The sequence below is a fragment of the Rhinopithecus bieti genome, unplaced genomic scaffold (assembly GCF_001698545.2).
Source record: "Rhinopithecus bieti isolate Rb0 unplaced genomic scaffold, ASM169854v2 scaffold_3050, whole genome shotgun sequence".
Taxonomy (NCBI): domain Eukaryota; kingdom Metazoa; phylum Chordata; class Mammalia; order Primates; family Cercopithecidae; genus Rhinopithecus; species Rhinopithecus bieti.
In genome coordinates this window covers 108,603-133,703 of record NW_016803890.1, presented here as the reverse complement: position 1 = coordinate 133,703, position 25,101 = coordinate 108,603, and the positions used below count along the sequence as shown (strand labels likewise).

General features: G+C 40.5%; 1 protein-coding gene across 2 annotated transcripts in view; it reads right to left on the bottom strand.

Annotated features, from left to right (window-relative positions):
- SPECC1 (sperm antigen with calponin homology and coiled-coil domains 1) overlaps positions 1–25,101 on the bottom strand; it is a 162,108-nt gene that overhangs the window by 43,743 nt on the left and 93,264 nt on the right. The window contains exons 6-10 of one of the 2 annotated variants that reach the window (XM_017857631.1): positions 19,130–19,275; positions 17,883–17,983; positions 11,296–11,377; positions 7,602–7,758; positions 4,925–5,027 (exon numbers count right to left, since the gene is read on the bottom strand). In XM_017857631.1, the coding sequence (XP_017713120.1) occupies positions 4,925–5,027; positions 7,602–7,758; positions 11,296–11,377; positions 17,883–17,983; positions 19,130–19,275 (589 nt within the window). Of the gene's footprint in view, positions 1–4,924; positions 5,028–7,601; positions 7,759–11,295; positions 11,378–17,882; positions 17,984–19,129; positions 19,276–25,101 lie in introns of those variants that run through there. The other variant, XM_017857653.1, reaches the window with a different exon arrangement.

Below are 25,101 nucleotides of genomic sequence, written 5' to 3'. Positions count from 1 at the left end.
CTAAGGCTACAGTAACCAAAACAGCATGGTACTAGTATAAAAACAGACACACAGACCAATGGAACAACTTAGAGTACCCAGGAATAAAGCAGCAAACCTATGATCATCTGATCTTTGACAAAAACAAGCAATGGGAAAAGAATTCCCTATTCAGCAAATGCTGCTGGGATGACTGGATGACCATATGCAGAAGATAGAAACTAGACCTCTACCTGTCACTACACATAAAAGTTAACTTAAAATGGATTACAGATTTAAATATAAGACTTCAAACTATAAAAATCTTAGAAGAAAACCTAGAAAACAGATTTTTCAACATTGGCCTTGGCAAAGAATTTTTGGCCAAGTCCCCAAAAGCAAGTGCAAAAAAATAAAAAATTGACAAGCGGGATCTAACTAAACTAAAGAGCTCCTTCACGGCAAAAGAAACTATCAACAGAGTAAACAAATAACCTATAGAATGGGAAGAAATATTCACAAACTATGCATCTAATATCCAGAATCTATAAAAACTTAAATCCACAAGCAAAAACCCAATAACCCCATTAAAAAATAGGCAAAGGAGATGAACAGTCACCTCTCAAAAGACATATAAACATTCAATAAACATGCAAAAATGCTCATCATCCCTAATCTTCAAAGAAATACAAATCAAAACCACAATGAGATACCATCTAACACTAGTCAGGTAGCTATTATTAAAAAGTCAAAAAATAGCAGATGCTAGTGAGGCCACAGAAAAAAAGAAATGCTTATACACTGCTGGTGGGAATAAAATTAGTTCAGCCCCTGTGGAAAGCAATTTGGAGATTTCTCAAAGTACTAAAAATAGAACTAACACGTGACCCAGCAATCCCATGACTAGGTATATACCCAAAGAAAAATAAATTGTTCTACCACTTATATGTTCATTGCAGCACTTTTCACAGTAGAAAAAACAAAAAATCAACCTAAGTACCCATCAATAGTGGGTTAAAGAAAATGTGGTAAATATACACCATGGAATACTATGCAGCTATAAATCATGTCCATAAAACGAATAAACATGGATGCAGCTGGAGGCCATTATTCTAAGCAAACTAACGCAGGAACAGAAAACCAAATACCACATCTCACTTATAAGTGGGAGCTAAACATTGAGTACATATGGATATAAAGGGTCAGGGGCAGTGGCTCACACCTGTAGTCCCAGTACTTTGGGAGGCCGAGGTGGGCAGATCACCTGAGGTCAGGAGTTTGAGACCAGCCTGGCCAACATGGCAAAACCCTGTCTCTACTAAACATGCAAAAATCAGGCAGGCGTGGTGGGGTGTGCCTGTAGTCCCAACTACTTGGGTGGCTAAGGCAGGAGAATTGCTAGAACATGGGAGGTGGAGGTTGCAGTGAGCTGAGATTGCACCACTGCACTCCAGCCTGGGTGACACTGAGACTCTGTCTCAAAAAAAAAAAAAAAAAAAAATCCATCTCAAAAACAAAAAAAGCCACATGGATGGCAACAATAGATACTAGGGACTACTAGACAGGGGAGGAAGGGAAGAAGGCGTGGGTTGAAAACCAACCTACAGAGTACTATGCTTACTACCTGGGTGACAGGTCCCATAACTCAAGCCTCAGCATCGCGCAATGTATCCTTGTAACAAACCTGCTCACTCACCCCCTGAATCTACACGAAAGTTGAAATAATATATATATATATAGAGAGAGAGAGAGGGATATAACATAACCTTTCACACTATACTTTGATGAAATAAAAAGAAAGTTATTTTAAGTCAAGAACACATGGTTCCTGGTTTTCAAAAAGTTTTCACCAGTTATTTTTGGCTTCCTAATTCTGAGAGAATAAGACTATGAGGCATCTCAGACAAACAGGTCTAGACATATTTTGTGAAGGGTAAATAAAGCAGACACATGTTCATATTTCTAATTTTACAGAGATTTAATGATGAATGAAAAGTACTCTTCAGGCAAAATGAGTTTTGGGTTTCATCAAACATAAAATGTTTTGAAAACTAATCCAAGATCTTCACAAAAACAAAAAAAAATCACTCCAGCAGGAAATACTGTTGTTCTTGTGATCCTGACTGGAAACATCTTATTGTCTGTCTCTTCCCTGCCTTATAACAAGGTTACATCATAGAAGGCCACTCCTTCTGAAAATGTGAATTGTCTTTTCATATCCACTCTGGCAGCTGCCTCGGTCTATTTCTGTCAGGTGGGGGACAGCACAGGCAGCATCAGTAGTGTCATTCTTGAATGACGGCTCCTTTTAAATGTTTTCTGCAATTTCCCATTACCATTCCTATTTTCTTTACGCTAAACCTCCTGCAGGCAACCACCTCCCTCTGGTTTCTTATTCTTTCCTGTGTCCTCAGGGTGGTTGATGGGCTGGGGGAGGCTGTAACCAAGGGGCTTCCTTCATGGCATGGTCTAGCCTTGAAACAGGGTGGAGGCAGAGTGGACAGGGTAGCAGGAAGAATAAGTAAGTGTCTGAGGCGAGTTTATACTTTGGGAGCCTCTATTATTGGACAGTAGTGTGACAGATTTTTCTTTTTTTTTGGACCCACACTTGTGTGTAGTGGCGCTATCTCAGCTCACTGCAGCCTCAAACTCCTGGGAGCAAACAATCTCCCGCTTCAGCCTCTCAAAGTGCTGGGATTCTTTTTCTTTTTTAACATAAAGTGAAAAGAAGGTAATGGCAAAGATACAAGATACGTATACTCTGGGTAGATTCTGGTTTTAAGACGTTTGACTGCTGACATGACAGAGACTCCCAGCCCTGCTAATTTAATATCTGGGCTGGATCTTGGCTGAGGCTGAGTGTTTCTTGCCAGCTTCTTTAATTTTCCGTCCCCACCTCCCCAAAAAGCTTCAGCCTGGGAAGGGAGTATTATGGTGCTGGAATCTTCAGAAGTTTTAGCAAAATATTGTAAGAATGCAATAGGAATTGCCAATTTTAAAGAGGGTATCTATTTGCATAAGAAAAGGTGCTCAGCTGCCCCAGCCAACAGGAAAATGCAAATCAAAACCACAGTGAGATAGTACTACACATTACCCACATAACCCTGAGTAAAAAGACTGACAATAGTAAGTGTTGATGAGAACGCAGAGAAATAAACCTCTCATAAATTGCTGGAGGGATATAAATTGTACAATTACTTCAGTCATCTGTTTGGCACTATCCACTACATTGTATGCATACCCTATGGCCCAGGAATTCCATTCTTAAATATGTATCCAGCAGGAATGAGCACATATGAGTTTCAGGAAATACACACAAGAACATAACAGCACTATTCATAATAGCTCCAAACTGGAAATGATTCAACTGTCCGTCAATAATAGAATGGATAAATAATGGTATAATCCTACAATGGGTTACTAAATGGTGAAGAAAATGAACAAATTACAGCTATATGCAACAATGAGGATAAATCTCACTGACTCAATACTGTGTAAAAAAAGCCAGATGCAAATATTACATAGCTTTTTTTTATTCCATTTGTAATAAAATTCAAATGCAAGCAATACTAACATAGTATTTAGGGATGCATACTTTTGTAAAAATCTGGAAGGAGAATTGAGGACAATGGTTATCTGAGGGAGTACTGAGGGTTATGATGGGAAAGTCATAGGAAGGGTCTGTGGGAGCTGGTGATGCTCCTCTTCTGGATGGGAGTGGTGACTGCATGACTTTTCACTTCCTCACAGTTCAAGAAACTATGATTTATATTTTGTGCATTTTATCTTTATGTATTTCACAAGAAAAAAGGTTAAACTTACATCAGGTATTACTTCCTTTTCTGACTTTCACAGAAAACAGATACTGTCCTAGAAAACAAAAACTCTTAAACTAAATGCAAACAATTCTCAAAGCAACAGGAAGAAAATGTTTGGAGAAGTTGTGGAGGCCCAGCTCCATAGGACCTTTATGTGAATTAGGCAGTGCACTCTTCTTTGGGAGGGTAATTCAGCAAAACGGTCTTCTTGGGTGGAGGCATCACTGCTGGGGAGCTCGTGTCTGCTTCTGAGACAGCAGGGACGGGGCTTGGCTTCAGCTCATCCCCACTACAGCACTGTTTCATGCATTCCCACTGATCACAAAACCCACACCACTACTTCACTGACATACCTGCTAAGAGTCATGCAAAGAAAATAGCCACAGTGTTTTTCTGTAATCTCATAATGTTTAAAAGAATAAAAGAATGTTTAATTCTTTTACTTAAATAATTCCAGAAACTGGCTCTAGGAAATCCAACATATCCAACCAAAGTTGTGAATGTCCCATCTCAGCGAGGAATGCTAAACAACTGAGTATAGCCTTGCTGCCACCGACCAGAACACTAGGTGGCCCATTACTCAAGACAACCATTGCCAGCAGATAAACTGACCCACATCCCCTACCCCTCACATGCTCTACCCAGCCCAGTCCACATTCTCTACCTTGATATCAATTCCTGCACTTTGCTTAATAAATCCCTACCAGCTCATTTCAAGGACTCAGCCAGAGAATCAATCCTCCCTCATGCCTGAGGGATAAGGGCATAAGCTCCAATAAAGCCTTGTTGGGAAAACTCTTTTGGCCTCATGACAATTTCTATTGCATTGAGAGCCGAAGAACCTGTGGTCAGTAACACTCTGACCAAAGGAAAGGGTCCCCTTCCCTAGGGAGATGCAGTTCTGCATGTAGCCATACATTTGGTGGGTGGAGTGCAGACTGTTTTTCAGTTGCATTTGCCTCTCTGTCAGGGTGCCTTTGGGCAGTGCACAAATATCAAACGCTCCCTGGCAGCCCTGCTTAGGAGAATAGAAAGATGATAATTACATGCATATTGGCCCACCAAGCATAGGCACACATAGAACATGTACTGGCACAGGACTACTACTGCCCAGGGTCAGCTGGAAGTTGGCTGATGTTGTCCCTTACCGCATAGCCTTGTGTCTTCTTCTGGCACCATTTCAGTAGAGCATTGCGCTTGGAACCACCATATTCCCGGGCCAAGGCCGCCAGAGGGTCTTTTCTTTCCACACTGGTTAGAAAGAAGAGCACATGGTAAGGAGAAGATGCTAATACTTAGAATCTTCAAATACACAAGAAATAAAAACCTACTTTAGAAAAGCAAAAGTCTAGTTTATCCAGCCAGACACTAAAGAAATTAGTCACATTACTATTTTATGATATCTCACAGTATAAAATAAAAATTAAATTGTGCTTCCTGACCATCATAAATCTGGGGAGAGTTTTGTTACATTTTGTTTTAAAATCCATCTGTTGCTCATCCATCTAGTCTTTCATTTGTTTACTTAAGTACAATATCATTTGAATTAAAGATACGTAAACAAAACACACCCTACATGTTTCAAGACTAAACCAGTATCTACATAAAATGTAAAAGGTAGACTGGCTGGGTGCAGTGGCTCACATCTATAATCCCAGAACTTTAGGAGCCAAGGCAGGAAGATCTCTTTAGCCCAGGAGTTCAAGACCAGCCTGGGCAACATAACAAGACCCTATCTTTAAAAAAATAAAAAATAAAAAAATTAGCTGGGCATGGTGTTGAGTCCTTATAATCCCATCTTCTCAGGAGGCTGAGGAGGAAGGATTGCTTGAGGCCAGGAGTTCAGGGTTGTAGTGCACTATGACTGTTCCACTTCACTACAGCCCGGGCAACAAAGCAAGACCCCATCTCCAAAAAATAAAACAAAATAAATTGTAAACATACATTGGAAGGGCATATTAAAAACACCAGATATCCTGCCATTGTTTATCCCAATAACATAAATGTAAAATTGAAATAAGAATTTTACTAATTTAACTTTTCATTAAGAAAGGTAAAATATCAGTAGCATATTCATACACACATAGCCTTTTTGTATGCATTTCTGGTATGAAGAAAAGGGCAATTTCAGAACAGCACTAATTCTGGTCCTTAAAAGCTCTTTTGATTATTTAAATCTCTTGCACAGAAACAGGACAGTATGTAGTATCTGGGGCTTTACATTAAACCTATGAAACACATGACTTCATCTATTTGGGTCCAAATATATGCTATACCCAAAGGTGTAACAAGACCTGAATTTATTCAGACACTTATAAATCCTTCTATAATACCCATATTTGTGATTATATTTATTAAAAAGCTATTACTCCTAAACTAGCCAATTTTGTATATTAATCCATCTACTCATTCATAAGTTTTACTAAGTGAAATACTATGTGTGTTGCACAACGCAAGGGGCTGGAAGAGATACCAAAATCTAAGTTGAACATTTACTGTCCGCTAAATTATAGCATAAATGGAGACAATGGCATGTACTGTGCAACAGTGTTCCACACTACAGAGCAGTACAAAAATGAAACACCCAAAAAAGTGTAAGACACCAAAGTCGGGGAAGGGATATGTCGATGTGCCAGGTGTTAGGTACAACTTCATGAAAGGTTTGACCTTGAAGGAGAAGCAGTATTTAGGGTATGAAAGGAGAAAAGAAAAACGATTCAGGCTAGAACCTTATACATAAAGACTTGCAATAAGAAATGGTCATGTTATATTACAAAGGCAGAAACTAAAACAGGCTCAGGTGGAGGGAGGGACGGGGCCATTCTGGCAGGTGGGTGGGGTGGTGCTAAGTCGTGAGGCACCTAGAAGACCAGGATGAGGAATGCGGATGACAGAGTCATGTGAGATTTCCGCAAGGTTTGTGGCAGGATGTGCTCAGTGCTTCAGAAAATTAACCAACACAGAGAAGCAGGGAAGACACTTGGGAGAGAGGAAGCAGCTGAAAGAGGTTTGCTGTGGCCTTGGCGACCAGGGGCACTGGAAAGGGAGGAGGTGACAGAGGTGTGGGAACAAAGACCAGCGCTTAGTGACCACCCTGCTGGTCTTGCCGTCCTCTCCCTCTGCCAACTCCTCCTTCACATCCCTGTGAAAGTCCTTCTTAAACACTGATTTCAAAATGCCTCTTCAACCCTTAGATACCACTGTTTTGGGATGAATCCTCCTTAAAATGCAGGTCCAATCTCACTGTACAACCTCAAAATCCAAAACAAAATCCCACAAAATTGGTGGTACCCCATTGCTTTACCAAAATAACACACAAACCTCTTCCTTAGCAATGGAGACTACTTACAATATGCCTTCCAGCTGGAATGTCCTAGTCACCTATCCAACCACCCAACAAATACTGACAGAGAGCTTGTTATGCATATGTATGGCAGGGTCCCTGCCCTCAGGAAGCCCACAGTCTAGTCCAGACACATGACACCACCCACATTCCCTGAACACTATTCCACAGCGTGCTTGTGATGGCACCTTTAGAGCCCTTGGCAGAAGCGCCACTTCTCTCTAGACTTCTTGATCCAACTAACAATCTCTCAACACTTTGCTTATGCAGTATTGTTTTTTACAGCCCTTAATTTCATTTTGCACACTACTACTATCCACTGTCCTCCTTTTAGACTTGCCAAGGGCAGGCACAGTATCTTAGTCATTTTCATGCAGGAAATATTTGTAGAAGTAAATTGGCCATGGGGACAAAACAGAAGGAAGAATAAAAGGTGATTAGCCCAATGTTTTTCTGATTTCTTATTGTTTGAAACACGATACCTGAGTTTGCTTTGTGGTTTCCATGCCCTGGTGGAAGCACTCAGCAGTCTTGTGTCCCCAAAGCCCAGAGACGGGGGTCTGCTCAGTGACTCCAGTGAGGGACTCTTGCGGAGGTGGGGGTCTGGCTTCAGGGTCTCAGTCCTTCCTTTTAGAATATCTGTGGGAACAACCACATAATCACCCATTCCTGAAGAAGCAGCTCTTGATTGCCATCATGCTTCATTCTCAAATACAATTACCGTTCCCATTTTATCCTCAACTACAAACATATATATCGTTTCTGAAGTAATAAAAATGCAATAGGGATGTGGATTCTACAGGCAGGACCACTACATCATTTATAGCATCTAACGCCAAATCAATCTCTTGTTCAAAAACTACTGTGAATTTCAAGATGATGTCACCAGAGTATTACACCAAGCACATGCCCTTCTAATGGCCTTGTGCAAGTGCCAGCAAAGCCAGCCCTGTCCCCAGGTAATATCTTTTAACTGACAGACATCTGAGAGAGAGTGGCAGGAAAATGCCTCATGTGATGATCAGATCACAGGCAGCAGTAAACAAGAAGCTGGGAACCAAGAACTACTTTACAAGAGAAAAGGCCATTCTAGCCATAGGGCCTGGCTCGCTAAAAAAGTAGAAATCACCCTTTCAAGGCTCTTTTCTGCTGTCATATTAGTCTGAGTCAAAACAGATAATGACATGAACTGAATCCTCCAGATGATACTTATTTTTCTTTTTCTCTTCTAGAGACGGGGTCTTGCTGTGTTGCCCAGGCTGGATTTGGACTTGACCTCCTAATGATCCTCTGCCTCAGCCTCCCAAGTAGCTGGGACTACAGGAGAGTGCACCACCATGTCTAGCCAGATGATATATCTTAAAGGACCATAAAAGTGTGGAAGAGGAGAAATTTTTCGAGATTGTCTAGTTTATATTTATAGAGGAAACTGGAGCTCAGAGAACTAAGTGCCTTATTCAAAGCTACAGAGCAGACGAGGGACCAGGATGAGCCCACAGTTGCCGCCCATGACCTGTGAATAGTCACAGAAGAAAATAATCCGTCTACAGCTCACAGCCACCATTTAGGGGCAGTAAAGTTAGGACTGAGGCTAGTCAGCTCTAAATAGCAGAGAAAAATAGTATTTACATCCAAGAGAACAACAAGAACAGCACATTAATCTTCCAATGACCTCAGTGTTGACAAGCAATTGCTGGGGATTGCTGGAAGCAAGTAATTGTCACTGCGATCTTTTGCCGTAATAACAGTAAACAGAATCATCCAAGCAGACAGGTGCCTGGTGGGGGCTAAGTAGGGAGGGCTGTCAATGAGGTATTAATTTCAGAGCAATAAGCTATTGTGGTCTCAAGTTCAGTATGTATCTTGTCAACTAAAAGAATGGTTTCTTGGCCAGGCATGATGGCTCATGACTGTAATCCCAGTGCTTTGGGAGGCCAAGACAGGAGGATTGCTTGAGGCCAGGAGTTGAAGACCAGCCTGGGTAACTTAGTGAGACCCTGTCTCTAGCCCCCCAATACATTTTTTTAATTAGCCAGGCATGGTGACATGTACCTCTAGTCCCAGCCACTTGAAGGCTGAGGCAGGAGGATCATTTGAGGCCAGAAGTTTGAGGCTGCAGAGAGCTATGATAATGCCACTGTACTCTTGCCTGTGTGAGAGCAAGACTCTCTCTCAAAGAAAACCAAAAAGAATGCTGTCTCCACACAATAGGAAACTTTAAGGCTAGTGGAACAGAGAGAAGACACAAATATTACCTACCAAAGGCTTACCTAGTACACTTAAAAATGGTTGATACGGTAAATTTAAATATTATGTGTCTTTTACCACAATTTTTCAAAAACCCCACACCTATCACTATGTGTGCAATCAAGTTATTCCCTCTACACAGCAAGCATGGAGACTGTGAGCCAAGTGGGCTTCCTGCTGTGCTCTGGCCTCCTCCACTCCCCTCCTAGTATGGGATACTCAGGACTGGTCTCCTGGAGCATACACTCTCTCATTTCTCTACATCCACTGAACTCTGTCTCTGTTCTTACACTCTTGACTTTACACTGGCTTTTGGTCTTCATTTCCTTCTGCTGGAAAGTCATTATTATGACTTGGAGTGCTGTATAAACTTTCACCACTTCTTTAGAAAGCTATTACTCAGAGCAATCACCAGCCTCAGCACCAAGAGGCACAAGGTAGAAAGAATCAGGAGACTTCCTGGCCCCAGAGCCATCCAAAATTGCTGCAGCCTTTATAAGTCACTCAATTTCTGTAGGGCTTGAATATCTTCCACATAGAATTCGAGGAATGGGCTGAGATCATCTTCAAATTCTCAATTGTCAGTGTTTATCCAACTCTAAAATCCTTATTTAATTCCATGAAAAAGCAAAGAAGATTCAGAGGGGAAAGTTCCCTCATAGAAACAACTATTTTAAGAACAAGCCTAATTGTGTTTGACCAAGATCTGAAGGAAGTATAGCTGTAGAAATTTTATTTTATGCTTAGAAACAAAAGGATTTCTGTCTACGTGATCCAGACTTCTGGCTTTCTGTCCTTCCTACAGGGAACAGTAAACAGTCCATTCAGTGTTCTCTTTGGCTTTTTTATTTCCTAACAGTGACCACATAGACACATACATAGGTTCTAAGCCCTATATTCTGGACAACCTTAACCTCCCACTAGACTCAAGCACTGTTGTCCTTTTAGTTCTGGGCAGGTGAACTGGGTTAGCAGAGAACAGCAGGTGAGATGTGCATGGCAAACACTTCCACAGCGCTCGCCACATGCCCAGCATGTTCAAGGCACTTTAACGTGCCAACTCAATCCTTGATATGATCCTAGGAGGTGGACCGGATTATTTCCATTTTAGAGATGAGGAGACGAAAGCACAGAGAAGTGGGGTGATGGGGCCAAAGCCAGGCTGAGCAGCAGTGCTGAGACTCAAGCCCACGTGTTCCTTCCTGAAGGCTGTTTCACATCAGCCTGTGACACAGGAGATGTGGTGTGAACGCAAATGTGATGGGGGTCAGGGACTGCTGAACGCAACCTCCACTTTAAAACCAGTATTTGAGTTAAAACAAAACAAAACAAATATGTACACACACATACAAACACACACACATATATTGTATAACAACAGGAAGAGGATTGCACTAAAAGACCAATACCTTTAAAGAGGCAAATTTTAAGAATTGCGGAAGCAGCAGACAAATTCAAAATCTGGGAAGTTTTTTTTCCCTTAGTTACTTTTTAAAGATGAGAAAATATGCTCTTGAGATTCAGTTAAAAAATAACATGCCAGGTACAGTGGCTCACACCTATAATCCCCGCACTGTGGGAGGTTGAGGCAAGAGGATCACGTGAGGTCAGGAATTTGAGATCAGCCTGGGCAACAAAACAGACCATGTCTCTAAAAAAAGAAAAAGAACACAACAACAACAAAATTGGGCCTGTCTCCCTAGCACAAGGACACTGAGAAGTGCAGCTGGCAGGAGACAGACGCTTTTTCCTTTTGTCAGCTGCACTGCTTCATCTAATGTCCATGACGTGTACATTATTCAGGGGTTGAAATCACTTGCAAGAAATGCCACTGATTATTTTTCTAAGCTCAGTTTCATGCAAAGAAATGAAGAAAAGTTAACTGCACGGAAAGATAAGTCAAAAGTTCTTATTGTTGACATGATTTACCTGAGAGGGGAAGGTCGGGAAGGTCCAAGCGTTGAGTCACCCCTCTGCTGGCTGGCCGCACACTGCTGTAAGTCGAATGCCTCTGTAAAAACCAGGAGGACACCAGCATGGTGAGCTCATAACATCAAGAACAGAACAAACACAGATGTGTGTGTGTGCATGCGTGTGTGTGCAATAGTTCTTAAACACAGTGGAATAACCAGGGGAGTTTTTAATTAACTCATTTATTTGAATATGTAATACACGCAATAGACACCATCCTCAAAAGCAATAAAAAGGGCAAATAGTGAAGAGAAAGTCTCCTTTTCCTTCCCATCTCCCAGTTCTTCTCTCCAAGGGCAATCATTATTAACTGGCTTTGTGAATATCTTTCCTGGAATGTTCTACGTATATTCAAGGATGTTTGTATAAGTATTCTATTTTTAATGGTCAATAGGTATATGAAAAGATGCTCAACATCACCAATCAGGGAAATGCAAACCAAAACCACAGTAACACGCCACCTCACATTTATTAGGAAGAGCATCATCAAAAAGAAACAGAAAGAGAACAAGTGTTGGTGAGGAGGTGGAGAAAACGAAACTCCTGTGTACTGTTGGTAGGCACGTACAATGGTGCAGCCATTACACAGAACAGTATGGAGGTTCCTCAAAAAATTAAAAATAGTACTACCAAATGATCCAGCAATGCCACTTCTAGGTATTTATCCAAGAAAATTGAAAACAGGATCTCAAAGAGATATTTGCACTCTCATGTTCATTGCAGCATAATTCACAACAGCCGAGACGTGGAAGCAACCCCAGCATCCACCACCAGATGAACGGATGAAGAAAATGTGGTACAGAATATACAATGGCATATTATTCAGCCTTAAAAAAGAAGGAAATCCTGTCCCATGCTACAACATAAATGGGTCTTGGAGACGTTATGCTAAGTCAAATACGCCAGTCACTGAAGGATAAGTGTGGCATAACTCTATGTACGTGAGGAATCTAAAGTAGTCAAAATCACAGAGACAGACAGTTGAGTGGTGGCTCCCAGAGGCCTCAGGGAGGGGAAGTGGGGAATTGTTCCGTGGATACAGAGTTTCAGTCAGGCAAGATAAAAATGTTGTAGAGGACAAAAAGATGGCAACAATAGACACTGGGGAGTGCTAGAGGAGGGGGAAGCAAGGATTGAAAACCTGTTGGGTACTATGCTCACTACTTGGGTGATGGGATCAATCATACACCAAACCTCAGCATCCCACAATATATCCATATAACAAAACTGTACATGTACACCCTGAATCTGAAATAAAAGTCGAAATTAAAAACAAAAAATTTCTAGAGACCTGCCATACAATATTGTGCTTTGAGTTAATAATACCCAAAAATTTGTTAATAGGGTAGATTTCATGGTGCATTTTTTTTTACTGCTATTTAAAGAAGCATTTCAGAATGCAAGTCAGCGTGACATTATTCAAGGAAAAACCTTGAAAAACACCCTCTGTTTTTCTAGAAACACAAATGTTATCATAGCATTACACTGTTTTATATACCTTTTTGCTTCTTTCACTTACTGTATCTTAGAGGTCATTCTATACCCACCATCACCCATCATCTTGGCAGCATTCCATGAGAAGTGCCACAAGAGACCAAGCAAGTGGCTCTGGGCCAGATGGCACCACCCACCTGTGAGACCCTGGGTTGCTTAATTCTCTGTGTCTTATTTTCATTATCTATAAAATGGCAACGATACTAAAGATACTTACCTCAGAGGGTTATGGGAGGATTAAATGAGTTAAATCCAGTTAGAACAACCAAAACACAGCCCAGCACATTAGGTAAGCATTCAGTAGATCTTAGTTATTTTCATTACCATAATTTATTTTACTGATTCTCTATTGATATTGATATTGATACTGATATTAGGAATAATGCTGCAATGAACATCCTGGTACATTTGTCTGTGCAGGGCCTTTCTGAGGCTTTCCAGAACATTCTTTCTCTTAGAGGCTCTACTTCATAGCATATTAAACACAATTCCATATATCTACATCCCACAAAAATATAATGGTCATGGTATACAGTTTTCAAAAGTAGTTTTAAATCTTGCTTTCGAAGTTGGCTGAACAAAAGTGACAATATGGGACATTCCTATCCCATTCGCAATCTTGTGGGAAAGCGTCTGGTATTCCACCATTAAGTATGATGTTTGCCATAGATATATAATAAAGACCTTTTATCAGATTAAAGAATTTCCCTTCTATTTCTAGTTTTCTAAGAATTTCCATCAAGAAAGATATTAATCTTTATTGAATACATTTTTCTGCCACCTACTAAGATAACCATAATTTTTTTTTTTTTTTTTAAGATAGAGTCTTACTGTGTCGCCCAGGAGTGGAATGGCACAAACTCAGGTCACTGCAACCTCCGCCTCCCGGGTTTAAGCCATTCTTGTGCCTCAGTCTCCCAAGTAGCTGGGGGTTACAGGCATGCGCCACCACACCCAGCTAATTTTTGTATTTTTAGTAGAGACTGGGGTTTTGCCATGGTGACCAGAGTGGTCTTGAACTCCTGGCCTCCAGTGATCCACCTACCTTGGCCTCCCAAAGTGCTGGGATTACAGGCATAAGCCACTGCACCCAGTCGACTATATTCTTTTTATACCTTTGTTAACGTGGTGAATTACTCTGGTTGGCTTCAATAGTTAAAACCACCTTCCATTCCTGGAATAAACCAAACATGACATGATCTTTGTCATGTTATCTCTGAATAAGGTTTTCCAAGATTTTGTTCAGGATTTTTGCAAAGAGGTTCATGAGAAAGACTGATCTTTTAATTTTCTTGTCTATTAATGTTCTTGCAAGTATTAGGGATGAAAGCTATGCTGACTTCTTTCCTAGTCTCTGAATTTACGTAAGATTGACATTATTTCTTCCTTAAATGTTTGGGAGGTTTCATGGTGAAGCCACAAGGGCCTGGAATTTCCTTTAAGGAAAAGATATAAATTATAGATGATTGAGATTTTCTACTACTCTCTCCTATGTAAGTTTAGCAAGTTACATTTTTCTAAGATTTTGACTAGTTCATCAATATTTTCTAATTTATAGCACTAAGTGTAACATATAATATTCTCTTACTATTGCTTTAATAATTATGAAATATTTAGTGATGTATCCATTTACAAATTCCTGATACAGGTAATTGTTCGTTAGATTTTCTTGTCAGGTGTTTTGAATTTTAACAGCCTTTTAAAAGAACAAACTCCATGCAGAACTCCTTTAAATAGTCTTTTCACTGCAAGTATCCTAGGAAAAAACATACGGTTTTGTTAGACTGAAAGCATCTTTCTTTTGTGTTCACTTTTGAAGGGTATTTCCACCAGGTACAGCGTTTTGAAGCATATTTTCACCACGTAAAGGAAAGCAGGTTTCTGTCAGCATTTTGCAGATGTCACTGCATTGTCTTCAGGGCTTCCGTCATTTTTTTTGAGAAGAAAGATGTCAGTTTTGTTCTTGCTCCTTTGACATTAAGGTGTCTTTTTTCTTTTGGGTGCTTTTAGGATTCTTTCTCTTTCATTTCCAGCAGTTTTAACCTCATGTGTCTTAAGTGGATTTCTTTGTACTCATCTCACTTGGGGTTCATATTGTTTCTTGAAACTGGGCTTGACATCTTTTATCAGTTTTGGAAATTCTTGATCATTATCCCTTCCAATATTGCCTCTGCCCTTTTTCTCCCCTTTCGGGGACTACAATTACACATGAGATCTTTTTATTCCATCCCGTATGTTTCTTATGTCCTTTTCTCTATTTCCTATCCTTTTTCTCTGTGCTTCAGTTCAGATATTTATACTGACTTGTCTTCTGTTCTTTAAGTCTCTCTTTAACTGTTTAAGCTACAGCTAAACTTTATTGAGTCTTTAATTTGGGTATTTTATTTTTAAGTTATAAAATCTCTAATGGATTCTTTTTTATAGATTGTGGTTTTCTGCTGAAATTCTCTACCTTGTCACTTATTTTGTTGACAGCATTAATCTCAGGTGTTTTAGGGTCTGTGTCTAATAATATCAATATCTGAATCTTCTGTATCTGTTTCTATTGTCTATTTTTTCTCTTGGTTTTTCATCATTTGGTATTATCTATTTGTATGCTCTGATTTTTATTTTATTTTATTTTATTTTATTTTGAGATGGAGTCTTACTCTGTTGCCTAGACTGGAATGCAGTGGCAGATCTCAGCTCACCACAACCTCCGCCTCCTGGGTTCAAGTGATTCTCCTGCCTCAGCCTCCTGAGTAGCTGGGACAACAGGCGCACACCACCATGCCCGGTTGATTTTTGTATTTTTAGTAGAGACGGGGTTTCACTATGTTGGTCAGACTGGTCTTGAACTCCTGACCTCATGATCTGCCTGCTTTGGCCTCCCAAAATGCTAGGATTACAGGTGTGAGCCACTGCACCCAGCCATGCCTGGCATTTTTTAAAGTTACTATATGACATTGTACTTTTAAAATGTGGCTATAATTTAAGGATCTAGATGATGTAATTGTCCTCCAGAGAGTATTTACTTCTGCTTCCAGAAGGCAGTTAAGACAGGGGAAGAACATCTAAATCCAAACCCATGTTTCTATGAGTTTTAAGACTGAATAAATAAAAGACTTCCTTAAGATATTTAGGGAGAATATTTTAATCATTTAATAGCTAGAAAGACATTTTAGGGCAGGAAACAAAACAAAATCTTAAAACACAACACAAAAATGTAAAATTTCTCTTCAGTAAAAGATAACTATTAATATGACATTAAAAGATAACAAAGATCATACAATTACATATGTAAAAATGTTAAAAAGCACAATATATCAAGACTTCTTACAAAATGGAAAAAGACTAACACTTCAAAAGAAGAGCAGGCAAATGGTCGGGCGCGGTGGCTCAAGCCTGTAATCCCAGCACTTTGGGAGGCCGAGACGGGCAGATCACGAGGTCAGAAGATCGAGACCATCCTGGCTAACACGGTGAAACCCCGTCTCTAATAAAAATACAAAAAACTAGCCAGGCGAGGTGGCGGGCGCCTGTAGTCCCAGCTACTCGGGAGGCTGAGGCAGGAGAATGGCGTAAATCCGGGAGGCGGAGCTTGCAGTGAGCTGAGATTGCGCCATTGCACTCCAGCCTACAGAGCGAGACTCCGTCTCAAAAAAAAAAAAAAAAAAAAAGAAAAGCAGGCAAAGTATGTAAGTTTCCATACAGACATACAAAAGATAAATGGCCTGTAATCATATGAAGAAGTGCTCAACCTTACTGATAAAGTAAAACAAGATACTATTGTTCATTTACTTAATCTTCAAAATTTATAGACAGTGTCAAAATTCTTGGAAAATAGTACAGTGAGTGGGAGGGCAAACTGAAGGGCAACGTGTCTATCAAGTTTTTCAACATGCTGGAAGAGGTCAAATACATTTCCTTTTCTAGGACCCCATTTTCCTTTACTAGGAATCAATTTGTATATCTCAAGACGGGCTCACTCATCCTCATCTCTTTGTAGGGTGACCCATTGAACTATAGGGGACTGGGAAGCTAAAGGGTGTACTTGGCAAACTCCTTTAAAGTTTGGCTCATCAAGTGGCCAAGCTTCTGTCAAACAGGCCCCCTCTCAGAGGATCTGGAAGGTGCAAGGGAGTGGAAGGCTTCCCTTCTGCAGCTTCTCCTGGAAAACATGGCTGGAAGGCACTCGCTCTTCTGTGGCAGGGGAGCAGAGGTTCTGGGGAGTGTTCCATCGTTTTCTGGTCAGTATGGGGCAGGCACAGAGACTGCTTTGCTGGCATGGACTGCACCTGTGGCAGTGCAGTCACAAGGCTGATCCTAGATCTTGGTAGCAGTGGCAGTCGCTGGGTAAGCACCGTAGACGAAAGACTTCCTGATTTCTGGCAGAAACAGAAGCCTCCTTTCATGGGCTCCTTTCATCGGCTATCGACTTTCAGATGCTTGGGAACACAGGTTCCCTGGAATCTCAGTGCAGCTAGACCTTTCTCTCTCCAGCCCTCAGTAACCAAAAGCCCTGTATTAATTCCTTCTGCTTAACTACTGTGTCTCTGATATTTAACAAATGAATTTGATATATCCTTATTATAAAAAGTAGCCCCAGATAAGTGGTCAAAATTTGAATCAGTAAATCTTCACTCGCATTGTTTTTTGTATTAAGTTAAATCCAAAACAAGACTGACTTCTCAGTAGAAGAGTGGCTAAATAAATCACCACATATTAGTGTAAATCTTTTATAAAAAGAATTGTTTGCTCCAAATGTTTTAAAATTTGAAAGACATATTCCTTTCATTCATTCAACAAATATTTACTGAACTTCTACTACAATGTGGCCATGTGCCAGCCAGTGTTATAGACAAAACAGCAAGCAAAATGAACAAAAATATCTGACCTCATGAAGCTTACATTCCGATGATAAAGTGAAATAAGTATTGGAATAATGCATAGTGTAATCCAATTTACAAAACACACACTCTACACACACACACACTAATATGTGTAAAGAAAAACATCTAGAGGGATACACAGCAGACCATAAGCAGTGGTTATTTCTGGGGCTCATCTACCTGCATTGGAGAGACAGCAGCTGCTGGAGCAGTCCTCACTGGTATCCCACTTAGGGGACTTCTGGGGGTCTTATGGACAGAAATATTCTGTCCAGTTCCACCTGCCAAGAAAAAATATGAGAACATTTATATGTTGCTCCACTTCAAAATAGCATATAGTTGTTCCTGATTTCTTGTTACTTTTTTTGGTGGCTTAAGGAGTATCCGTGTTTAGCATAATATTTACTCTATTATCCTTTTCTTCTCTGGACTAGAGCTGCACTGGGGAAACAAGAAGGGAAGAGTTAATTGAGTGGAGGTCAGTCTTAGACGAAGGATAGCTGAGCAAAAAGAAACTATATAAATAATGAGGTGCCTAGAGAAGGAAGGAACAGAAAAGTTCTTGTACAAATTGTTAATTCATTTCCTGTCTTCACAGACATGAAAGGCTTTCATATCTTTGAATATGTAGAGTCTAGTCTTAATCTAATTTAGGTGCAAACAATTTTAGCAGAGACAACCAGGTACATCCTAGGATTAACTTTTACTACAGTCTCCCAATACAATGGCATGTTTGTTGCAGTCTGGGGAAGAAAGATATTGTTACTGTAGAGAGATGCACAATTCTTGTTTCTTCTATTTGCATGTTAATGGTGTACAGTATATGTTATGAAGTACAGCTACGCATCTTTCTCATATAGGAGACAAGCATGACTAAAGGGGAATTTGTGGAAGACCATCAGACAATTAACAGGGAAAAGCTGGGAACACACTAGATCAGAGTGAAGATTAGCACAGGTGCTCAGTACAAGACCAGATAGAAAACGCAGGCAGGTTTGCAAGATGGATGGCCCAGGGTACCTACAAGAGGGCCAGGTGCACAGATGTGATGCTCATTTCCTACAGAGAAGTCTTCACAGCTGACCCTTGTAATTCTCATGAAGGATGACAAAAAGGCAAACAGCAGTGACCTGAATTTAATGGCTATAAGAGGCAGAAAAGAAAGGTACAAGGCAGGAATCGGATGAAGTAAAGTAGAGAGGAAGAGGCTGCATTTGTGTTATTCACGCACCAGTCTCTCCATCAGTGTCTCCCCGGAGCCTCAGCCAGGCTCCTGCATGCAGTGGCTACATGTGGTAGGACCTGGAAAGCGCCCTTGTGGTTGTAACAACATAGGGCCGGGGTGGAGCAGAGATAGTACACATATCAAATGTCGGGCCAAAGTTTGAATTTGGAGCTTTGCTTATAGAAAAACTGTGATCAAATACCTGGGCGTCCCAAGTCAAATGACTTGATAAGTGACTTAACGGTGGTTGCCGACTCCGGGGGTGTTGGAGATGTTCTGCTAACACAGACACCAGGCCACCGACCAGCAGCATCGACCTCAGGGGACTCTGGCTCTTCATCCACAGGTCTGCATGGCAAAGAGCAAATCAGATTGAAAAGGTAAAGGACATCCCCATGGGAGAAAAAGACACAGAGGAAAACAGAACTGATGTGGAGAAAATAAACGAAGCTGGAAGGGAAATTCTGAATTTAACATCCTGTTTTCTCTACCAGTTTGCATCTTTAGGAAATAATGTAGGTATTGTTCTCAATTTTTAGAAGAGTTGTTTTCTTGGGAAATGGTCAGAAATAGTTATTTTTGTATGTAGAGTGACTTGATATTAGCTTCATATAAAAAGTGTGTATGGCTACTCTGCAAATTGTGCATTTTTTCTGAAAAAATGCAAATGTTATTGATCATAAATATTTCGTCTACTGTCAATGGTGAATGCAGTGGATTGGCTGCCGACATGTGCTCCAACCGCCATGCAGTACACAGAGTTTGGAAAGATGAAATCTCACAGCTCTCCTGCAGCTGGGATTTTGGGTGTGATTTAAGTTCTACCAATAAGAAAGACTTGGGCAAGACCTGGAGTGGGACCTGGATCAGAGGAAGAGAGGTAGGGCACAGGGCATTCACTATGTAGACAGAGACTGTAGAAGAGACAAGATGCTATGGTGCTGGCAACCGCAGTGGCAGCTTTCCAACTGGATGGGCAGCTTTCTGAAGTTAAGGCTCCTGTCCTGGTGGAGGGAGCAGGTTCCCTGGTGGTTCAGTTCTGTGTGGACTTTGGGAGCTGCTCCTGGAAGATCAGCCTTCCCAACAATTCTGCAAACCATATAACACCTTTCTGCCTAAGCCAACAAGAGTGCGATCCATTATACATGACAGAATCCTGATTCAGACACTCTGCCTTCTAAGCATAAGAGTGGTAACAGCACTCTAAAATCACACTGCAATTCTGCACGAGGTCAAGCTCCTGCTCTCACCCAGGTTTCCTGGTGTGTTCTTCATGAGGCTTCTAGACTCATAGAAAGTATTCTATGATAGATCATTGACCCGATCCTCAATCCTCTCATGCATGGCTTCCTCATCTAGGGGACTTTGGCATGTCATGTGATCTCCCTGTGAGCGACCCAAGACAAGGACTCCCAATCTTCTCATTGCTAAATCACTGCTCTCTTCATTGTATCATATTGCCACAGCTGTCTTGCAAGATGAATAATTTATGAGAATAATTCAAACAATGTTTCTGGAAGTGTATCTCAATAAGGTCGGTGGAAGTTTAAAATAAATCAGAAAATAAAATAGTTACTTACTGATCATTTTGAAATTAATCTAGCTACTCATAAGCTTCTGCACTTGAATTTATTTGTCCTTAATTCTCTGAGCTTTCTTCTGCTGCTCTATAAACAACATGAATAGAATAAATGTTGCCCAGGCTGGTCTCAACCTCCTGAGCTCAGACAATCTGCCTGCCTTGGCCTCCCAAAGTGCTAGGATGACAGGCATGAGCCACTGCGCCTGGCCAACTTCCTACCAGTTAAGCCTTACAATCTTCACTCTACAGTCCCTTCTTATGAGTGAAAAAAAAAAATCAGTAAACTGAAAACTTCATTGGAAGAAACTATCAGGCACTTCAGAAACTGTAGGAGGTTGGGTTTTTAAAATAATTTTTAAAGGTTTTTTGAGAGGAACTGGTTTTCATACTTTCCCATACAATAAAATCAGGTGGCGAAAACGCAGAAAGAGAACGCACAGGTTAGGTTTGAGCAGAAAATAATTTCCTCTGTCTGTGCTAGCCATTCTCATGAAGGTCATCAACAAACAAAATGGGCCACCTTCTTTTTTTTTTTTCCCTGAGACAAGAGTCTCGCTCTGTCGCCCAGGCTGGAGTGCAGTGACACAATCTCAGCTCACTGCAACCTCTACCTCCCGGGTTCAAGCGATTCTCATGCCTCAGCCTCCTGAGTAGCTGGGACTACAGGCAAGTGCCACCACACCTGGCTAATCTTTCGTTTTTTTTTTTTTTTTTTTTTTTTTTTTTTTTTTTTTTTTTTTTTTAGTAGAGACGGGGTTCGCCATGTTGCCCAGGCTGGTCTCAACCTCCTGAGCTCAGACAATCTGCCTGCCTTGGCCTCCCAAAGTGCTAGGATGACAGGCATGAACCACTGCTCCTGGCCAACTTCTTACCAGTCCAACTAAATGACTCAGTACCAAAGGCCTCCAAGGACAATCATTTTAAGTAATTCATTTTACATTTCATTCTTTGATAATTTAATAAGAAAATGGAGAAGCCTACATTCTGCTGAGGTTATTCCTTTCAGTTATCTAAATTTATCTGCAATTCAAAATATCAAATGATAAATTTAAAAAGCAAGGCCACAAGAATCAATTACCTCTGCCTTCAGGTATCCAAAGACAATATTTCAAACACTCAGTCTACTTGGCTAGAACAGTAAGAGTCAATATGAGAAAACTGTATTATTTGAGTACAGAAATACCCACTGTGTTATGTAACAGTGATGAAGGGGGTGGGGGGGTGTCTGTGTGCCTCTCTGTGTGTGTGTGTGTGTGTGAGGGATTCACAAAAGAAAGCCTGAATTGAATAACCAAAGAAAATGGTTATTAAGAATGCTATTGGCTTATTAGTATGTACTTTAATCATAAATGAGGTTAAAAATCCTTACACCAGCCTATTTTAGAATTGGCTGGGATCGATTAGTAACAGCATCAGCAATAAATGAAGTATTACATTTCCTCCATTCCAAGGAAGAATAAAAACTCTGTATTCTGTAATGAATATTAAGAAATATTTACGCATACAGCCAGGTATGTCTTAGCATTAAATAAAGGAAAAACTGCAAGGTACCACTACTGCAGAAACACTTGTTCAAGGCTTGCTACTGCCTCTAAGGCTGATGTTAGATTCTAGAGTCAACCTGTAAAATAACATATCACACATGTAGTCAAATAAGCCATGAAAATAACTTGAGTCACTCAAAAGTACATGTTTTTGTAAACATTACTGTCTACAAACACACCATCTCTGCAGCAATCTCACATACTCGCATTCCCTCCAGCCTTTCATGGTTGGCTCTCTTTAGTTACATCACAGATTAAATAGCTGCTTTGCGTTTAGGGGCCACGCTTAAAACAACAAACATGAAGCATGTGTTCTACCTGCTCCTAGCATATAAAACTAAAATAATAATCGATAATTTCAGCAAAACAAGTATGATGAATATGTGTATGATATAACTCCACTGCATATGACAAGCACAGTACCATGTGTCTTAAAAACATTATCTAATTTAATTTTCAACAAAACTCCTAAATATTATTATCCCTTAGAGGAAAATTTGACCATGGTCACACGGTTCATGAATGGTGAATCTGGGATGCAAATCCAGCTCTGGCCATGCCTTTCTCAAATTTTCTATAATGCATAAATGTTCTGTGAGAGGTATACAAGGTTCTAGAAATAATACTTACGGTATTTCTTCCTAAAATTTAAGTATATTTTAAAAATACTACCAATAGTTATTTCAGTGTTCCCATCTTTATACAATAACCTGCTCTTAAAAGGTGGCAACCCATACCAGAGCATGACAGCTGTAGGCCAGACCGCCCAATGCTGTGTCACACACAGCAGGTGACGCACACTCCATAAGCAGGCAGTGTCTCCATGGAGAACAGCAAGGCGCACGGCCCTCCTCATTGAATGTCGGTCTGCCTTCTACGCCTTACCTTGTCGATTAAGCACATATACATATGTGTCTGTAATTATTTCCCTTTAAAAAATTTATTTAACCTTTCTAATTTGCTGCTTTCCTTGTTACATTAGAGAGCAGAGTTTTCAAATGTCAGTGATGGTGTACAGCATTTACTTCCTCAAAACACCACTCTATGTCATTGTTCATTCTGATCCAGGTACAGGTGAGCTCCTGTACGTGACGATTTTTAAAGTATTCAAAGATTAACTCCATTTGGGTGGTGTTGCATGGCACCACTGCTACCTTCACAATTGGCAGATTAATATTTGTGAAGACGGCGGGTCGCGTGTCAACCACATGCTCATGCCTGCCGGGCTCTTTCCTGAACACCTGAAGCCCAACCCCAGGCCTTTCGGTTAATCTCCCAAGACTCCCCCTGCCCGTCTAGTTTTGGACTATTCACCTGAAGTTTTTTACTTTTATGTCCTGCCTCTGTGCCTCTGCTCATTCTATGCCCTTGTCTGGAATGTAATTTTCTCTAAATACTTATTTTGCACAAAACAAACCTAACGGAAGTTTTTCACTCTATTTGAAGACAGAAATTATGAAGTACTTTGTCTCTTAGGTGTCAAACAATATCTTCTAAATTTCACTTTCAAATTTCAATAAAAGCATATATAACAATAAAAACAAACAGGATACGAAAGTAATTTGAATACCAGCATCTTAATCTACAAATCCGAACAGTAAGAATCAGAGAGTAAAAGTCTTGTAGTCAAGTATCACTGACATGGCTTAGATTTTGAAGAACTTCTGCTAATCGAGAGTTCATAGTCGGGGGAATGAAAATACAATACCAAGGGCTTTCCCCCAATTCCCTTCCAAAGAAAATGGAGATATGGGAAAACCCCAACTAATGTCTCCCACCCTAGAGGGCCAGGGCTGGAGAGGAGCACGAGATGCCCAGAGAGATGCAGGGCATTCTGGCAAAGGATCAGGAACAAGAGGAATTTACATTCGACGAGGCCAAGGTTGGTTTACCTCAGGCATAAAGGGCAGTAGTGACAAGGGGCAGGGCGGGAAGAGCCACAGTGTGCACCTAAAATGGATGAAGGGCACACACACAGATCCAGAGAGCTGGCTCTGCATTCCAGGCTCACCAAGCACAGAAGAAACTGGGCACACGTGAATTTCCCACTGGGCACTCACCCTTCTCTACTCTACCTGGGCTTCAGTACCTCCCAATATGTAACATAAATGTACCTTCAAGAGCCTCCCAACACGTTTAAGTCATGAGAAGAAGACCTGAAGCACTGTCAGGCAAAGACAGTGATCTGAGGAGAATCCAGATACGGACCTGAGGCGAATGTCAGGCCCTGCCACACCTGAATCTGCTTCAGCAAGAGAAGGTGACAGGCAAAATCACACCCTGCTCGATGCACAGTTCATAATACAAAGTGAACAGGAAAGTGCACTCAGGAGAGGACCGACGTTTGTAAATTCATGACTGGAAACAGAGTTCAACACTGATACCATCTGCCTTAAAATTCAATAAAATAAAAATTTTAAATGAAAGGATGAGTTAAAAGTAATATAAGTAATCTAATAATCCATGAATATTTTAAAGCAGAACTAACTCAAAAGAGAAATAAATTGGAGCATATCTAGGGCAGGTCTCTCTGAATGTGGATGAAATAAACCATGTAAAGGTGGGATTTCAATTCAGTGGACAAAGGATGACTCTGGTAATAAATAGTGCTACCCAGTGGGAGAAAAAGAATCACATCTCACATCAAATTAAATAAAAAGAGGTGGATCAAATGGTCTGCATGTGTGTGTGCATCAAGTAGATGAAGACATTTAACAGCATACTTGTATAACATTGGGGAGAAGGAATCTTTTAAAAAAAAGAATAAAGGAAAACACTAACAGTTTACATTACATAAAAATATAACATTTTCTATGATAAAGATGATAAAGCCATATCATATGATAAATATGATAAAGACGATAAAGGCTCATAATACAGGGGATAAAATCACATCCCTCATAAAATACTGACTTACAAGCTGATGAGAAAAAAGCAATCGGCTCAGCGAAAAAACAGGGAAAAGTTGCAAAACTAGTAATTCTTAGAAAATGCAGTAGTTAGTAAACATACAAAGATATGCTTAGAAAGGGCTGGGCATGGTGGCTC